This window comes from Microcaecilia unicolor, chromosome 5 (genome assembly GCF_901765095.1).
Source record: "Microcaecilia unicolor chromosome 5, aMicUni1.1, whole genome shotgun sequence".
NCBI classification, from domain to species: Eukaryota; Metazoa; Chordata; class Amphibia; order Gymnophiona; family Siphonopidae; genus Microcaecilia; species Microcaecilia unicolor.
Window position 1 is genome coordinate 79,172,718 of NC_044035.1, and position 6,375 is coordinate 79,179,092.

General features: G+C 43.0%; 1 protein-coding gene across 9 annotated transcripts in view; it reads left to right on the forward strand.

Moving 5' to 3' along the window:
• EXOC6 (exocyst complex component 6) overlaps positions 1-5,314 on the forward strand; it is a 276,968-nt gene extending 271,654 nt beyond the window's left edge. For all 9 annotated transcript variants that reach the window (XM_030203010.1, XM_030203011.1, XM_030203018.1 and 6 more), the window contains one exon: positions 4,201-5,314. In XM_030203010.1, coding sequence (XP_030058870.1) covers positions 4,201-4,333 — 133 coding nt within the window. In that variant the 3' untranslated portion in view covers positions 4,334-5,314. The remainder of the gene's footprint in view (positions 1-4,200) is intronic.
• The last annotated feature ends 1,061 nt before the right edge of the window (positions 5,315-6,375 follow it).

Genomic DNA, 6,375 nt, shown 5'->3' on the forward strand with positions numbered 1-6,375 from the left:
GGAGAACATCTGTGACCATATCTGGGAAAAGATGGTTGGAGTCATTAGGATAGACAATGAGGTTTTAATGAATTCTGTTAGAGCAAACAATTTGCAATACAACAGTCTAAACCCCATCCTTTTATATGAAAAAAATAAAATAGTTGCAGAAGTTCAAATATGTAACTTTTTCAGACTGCTTTTGGACTCATAAAGTGAAAAATCAGCCATTCACAATTTATTATAGTTTATTAACTTAATATACCTCCTTACATAAAATATACCAAAGCAGTTTACAATTTTTATAAAATACAAACAAAAGGAAAATAAGGAACTACAAAATTGGATAGGAAACTCACTTATTACAGATTACACAACAATGAAAACAGACTCCCCCTAAAAACCCAGTCACCTTTTCCCAGAGATGGACATATGAATTTAATATAACTGAGGCACTCCAGGGAATCTCCGAGTATGGACTCTCCCCACCCCCAGAGAACACATCAGAGTCAAAGTCATTGAGTTAAACTTGGCTACAGCTTTATTTGTCACCAGAAAAATTCATAATCCGAGCCACCTTAACTAAGGGGAGCCAGCATTTAAACCTCTGATTCATGGCTCCTCAGCCATTGCCCCCCCTTTTGTATTAACACCACTAGCAAGTCAGCACCAACAGCCAGGTCATAGCCCCCAGCCCAGCTGCTACCCCTCCCCCTCCCCATTTAGCCAATAATTCACCACACCCCCTTTCTGAATTCTTCCACTATCCCAGAGAAATTCAGAGGATAACATTTTCTTTCCTCGCTTAAGCTGTCCACCGAAGCTGGACCCCCACAGCCCCAACAACATAAGAGCATCAATTACTATCACCCCCTTCCCCAAATAAACAGAACTTCACCGTCAATGTACACATGGAGGCTCATTTTCAAAGCACTTAGCCTCCCAAAGTTCCATAGAAACCTATGGAACTTAGCCTCCCAAAGTGCTTTGAAAATATGCCTCATGGTCTCATAAAAGACCGGCGGCCCCTCTTGCCCAGAGCAGGCAACCAATTTGCTCAACCTCAGTGCCCCAAAAAATGCCAGAACAAACGCTGTGCAGAAGAGGCTAGCTTTATATGCTGACGAAAACCAGGTCCCCAACATGTGCCAGAGAGCCTGCAAAACAGAAAGAATAATGGGCCAGTGGGTGTCCATAGAAGTCCCCTCCCCATGAGCCCACCCCACCAAGACTCGCTTAACTAGGAAACTAACCACCAGATTGCCCCGACCCTGTACCTTCTGAAAAAACGAAAACCCCATAAGGTCAGACCACTGCCAAGTGAGACCGCCCTGCCCCTTGGTCGCCATAATAAATTCCAGCAACATGGAATCAGGCACCTTACTCCCGGACCATCCCCACTGAGACAAGAAGGAGCCCACATTGCACCATCCTCTCTGATAAGATGCCCAAATCCCAGACACTACCGATTGTTGCAGCAACTGCCATGCTTCACCAACCCCAACCGCCACAGGTGCTCTGGTACGGGAAGTCCTCCTGACGCCGCTCCTGTAACCAGGGTTCTGAAGGCCAACCACTTGAAACGAGTCAAAGCATCCACAATTAAATTAGTGGAACATGGAATATACCTTGCACACACATAAACCATTAAATTGCAAACAAGCCAGTACTGGCGGTTAAAAACCTGCACAACCGCCAAATTATCACAGCAGAAAAACAGATGCCGATACTGTAACCAGAAGGGTCTGCACCAAAGCCTCCAAAGTATGAACCTTCACTGCCAGCAGCTGTGACACCCACATCATCGAATCTAGTTTGATACCCAAAAGACACAAGACAGAAGCCATACCTTCTGTCTTGGACGCTACGATAGGCACCTCCAAAGTCTCCATCAACTCCAAGAATGCCCTCAGACAAAGCCTGCAATTCCCTGAGTTGGTCCGACCCACAAACAAAAAATCATCCAGGTAATGGACCGTATCATCGAGGAATAGCACACGTGAATGCAGTATGAGCTTAGAGTAACAATATGTAACCTAATACAACACTGGACAAGACTCTAGCTAACAAGACTGTTAAGTAGATAGTGCTTATGCTGTGTTGTGGAGAAAAGCCCTCGGAAACCAGAGGCAATCTGCCAGAGGTTTAGACCATGGTAACAGATCAATATTTTTTATCTGTAGCACACGCTTAGTTTCTATCACTGGGCATAAAAACTCCACAGAGCAACAGAGTTGCCATTTTGAAATTTTGAGCACTTCCACCAGCAACCCTCAGCATCAGTTAAGCACTCTGTTCCTGACGAAGCCTTGTTTCTGGGGTGAAACGGTGTCCCTGTTGAACGCTATATAAAGAGTGCTTTATCCGGCAGTATTAAGCTAAGTGTGAATTTATTTACTTTGATGTTGTTGAATTGAGAGGGTCGCGTATAAAAAGTGGTACAGAAGTTGTTTAAACCAATATATAAGAGCAAATATACTCTGTTGTTCTGTGGAGTTTTTATGCCCAGTGATAGAAACTAAGCATGTGCTACGGATAAAAAATAATGATCTGTTACCATGGTCTAAACCTCTGGCAGATTGCCTCTGGTTTCTGAAGGCTTTTCGCCACAACACAGCATAAGCACTATCTACTTAACAGTCTTGTTAGCTAGAGTCTTATCCAGTGTTGTAATGGACCGTATCATCCCTGCCCAAAAACCGAGCCGCCACCCAATGCAAAAATGAGCTAAACGTTTTTAAATAGACGCACGAGATGGAGCAGCCCATCGGCATGCACTTATCAAAATAAAATTGAATTCAAAACTAAAAAGCCAGCAACGGAAAACAATCAGGGTAAACTAGAAGATGCTGAAAAGTGGATTCAGTATCTGCCTTATATGGTGTCCCAGGATACACTGGGCAGGGCTGGGCGCTGCCATTTTGTGGCGTCGAAGGAAGAGGAGGGAGGCAGGCTACCTCCCTCCTCCAACCCACAAGGTAGGATTGATCACTGGACCACCAGGGACCTTTTGCTGTGGGGTTGGGGGGGACTGGAGACCCACCAGATCTCCAGCCCTCCCTGAACCTGGGAGGGGGGGGACTGGAGGTCCAGTGGACCTCCAGCCCCCCCAGTCACTCAGAGGGGGGAGGGTTGATCGCCCACTGGGCCACCAGGGACTGTTTTGGAAATGCTGAGGGGAGTTAGGGTGGGCTGGAGACCCACCGGATCTCCAGTCCTCCCTGAACCTGGGAGAGGAGGGAATCGTAGGGGGGACCGGTGGTCCATCGGACCTCCATCCCCCTGTCACTGGGGGGGGGTCTTCAGGTTTGTTTTGTTGGGGGGAATGAGGGCCTGCTAGCATGCAAATTCATGCTGGACAGGGCTCACCATTCCTCCCCAATGGTCTGCAAACCCTAACGCCAGCTTGGAGTTGGCATAGGGTTTGCCGCAGCCAGCGACCCAGTCTTTGGCGTGCTGGTCACTGATCATTGGGGATGAATATGTTTAGCCCTGTTTTGCATGCATTTGCATGCTAGTTGCATTCAGTGCCCTCGAGCGCGTTGTTTCACGTGCTCGGGGACTCTGATCATGGGGCGGTAGCAAACGCCGGCGCTAGAATGGCACTAACAGCCTCTAGTGCTGGCGGTTGCTCCTGATCATCCCCCCCCTGTTATTCCCTGCTCTAACTCTCTGGCAGTAACCACTACACCATGCATGGCTAACCACTATAACCCGCTTCTCCCCACAATGAGCTCCGTGCCACCATTGCAACATTCGTGACCAACCAGCCAGTCAGCCCGTGCGGGATTCAACTTGTCCCCGTGCAAGCCCCAATTCGCCGGCCATGAATGTTCACTCCAGCCCCTGCATCCAGGCCCCCCCCCCCCCATCTCCTCCAGCATTCTATGCACCCTCTAACAGGAAATGGTGTGGAGATGGTGCACCCCCGGACTTGTCGGCCCAGTTTCTTCCGGCTTTCGGGACAAGCCCAACAGCCTCTCTTCTTTTGTCTATATAGATATTTATAAGCCATTATCGGATACAAACAAGATTAATAGGAATACAATTTCTGGACCTATTTTTCCAAATGTTTGTAACAATTATATTCATCCTGAATTAGGAGAACTTTTGACAGTAAATTTAACATAAGATTACTTTTTCTGGGTTTGTCTCTCTTTCTCTCTCTCAGAATTGCTTGATTGACATGCATCATGATGTGTGGTGTTTTTTTTTCCCCAGAATGAAGGATACCAGCAAAAAGAACCAATTATTTGCCCAGTTCAGGAAAAATGATCGTGACAAACAAAGGTTGATAGAGACAGTGGTAAAACAACTTAGAAGTTTAGTGAATGGCATGTCCCATCATACGTAGACCTGCCCAATGCTCAGTCCAAGATGTTATTTTCAGCCAGCGTTTCTGCATATAAACAAGTGTTGCCGAAAAATACAGAAGAAAGAGATTCCAACGGATAAATTATCCTTTGTATTTTTAACTAAGTGCTGTTTTATATATTTTAAATGGTTTGTGATTTTATCAGCTTAGTAAAACAAGGGACCATATGAAATAAAGTGCAGAGCAGTTGCAAATTGTTTAGGAGACAAGTCTTTTGTAAATACCATATTTAAACATTTTGTTGGCATGGAGTGTACAGCTTTTTGTTCCATTTAAGACATTACTTTGAGGGTTGTTCTTCTGCAATGGTTGCAGCTCCTTAGATAAAGATTGACCTTACAAAACCAAAAATGCACATTTTAGATGTTTGCCTATTTTCTGTTTTATTTTCTGTGTTGCCAGCCTTAACGAAGCGACCCCAAATAGTGTTAGATATCAGACTACAATAGTCTGGAGGTTTGGAAAATAAAACCCTTATTTTTGGGACATCCTTTCATCAAGAAGTAGTACTTATTCTGATATTGGCCTGTTAAAACTAAATTCATGAATGTGGTTAATAACTCCAGTGCATTTTCCCCTTAATGGCTAACATGCTTCAGCACTCTTTTGTTGATTGCATTGTAAGTTCTTTCAAGTTTAAGCAGAAATGTTAAAGAACAATGGTAAAACATTTCAAAATGCCAAATTTTTGCATCTTTTTGTTATGAATGCTATGGGTGGTTTCATCACAAAAGTTATTCTCCAGGGAAGCATCGTTCTGAGTTCCTCACAAATAATGAATGTATACTAAGTGGATGGTAGAAACATCCTTAAGTGCAGCTTCTAAGCCTGAAGTCATTGGCTGATCAGCACAGCAAGATAAATCAGTCATTTGCTCTTGAATCTGATGTATTCACATTTGATATTGTACTTATTCTGTATAGCAAATTAAATTTGTTCTGTTTTACAACCTTAAATAAATTGTGGTTTTTCTTAAGAGAGGTTTTAAGCAACTGCCACTGCATTTTTTTGACTTTTATCTCAAAGGTATTATCCTTTACATATCCAGAGTTTGCATTTACGTGTTCATTCCAGGGGTAGCCTGTGGGAAGTGCAAAAGGATGCAGGGCCATGTGTAGAGTACCATTCCACGTTCTCATTTACATTAGACAGTGAAGGCTGAAAAGGGGGCTATGTGTAAAAAAAAAAAAACGTGCTGGCTCTGTTTATATAGATTTTTTTTGTCTTCTATTCAGGAAATCTAGACTGCCCCAACTTGACATTTCATCCTTTAGATTGTAAGCTCCTTTGAGCAGAGACTGTCCTTCTTTGTTAAACTGTACAGCGCTGCGTAACCCTAGTAGCGCTCTAGAAATGTACTACTACTACTTGATATTTCTAAAGCGCTACTAGGGTTACGCAGCGCTGTACAATTTAACATAGAAGGACAGTCCCTGCTCAAAGGAGCTTACAATCTAAAGGACAAATGTACAGTCAGTCAAATAGGGGCAGTCTAGATTTCCTGAAAGGTATAAAGGTTAGGTGCCGAAAGCAACATTGAAGAGGTGGGCTTTGAGCAAGGATTTGAAGATGGGTAGTAGTCTTCAGGTCTAGTTATTGAGTACCACCAACAGGTCAGGTTTTCAGGATATGCCTGATGAATAATCAAATGAGAGATTTTCATATCCACTACCTTCATTGTGTGCAAATCTATCTCATGTATATTCATTATTCAAATTATATAAATGGGATGTCTTAAATTTTAATAGTCAACATCAATCTATTTACCATATTATGACTAATCATATGCCTTTTCCAATTCTCAATAATCTTTATTCACACTACAAAAATACACATTTAAAACCTATACATAACAAAAACTAGGTTATCTCCTACACTAACTAATCTGGTAGAGACTGTGCCAGTTTAGTAAGTGTAGGAGATAACCTACTTTTGGTATGAATAGGATTTGTGTATTTTTGAACTTTAAGTGTGAATAAAGATTTTTGAGAATTGGAAAAGGAATATTAATATAGTCATAA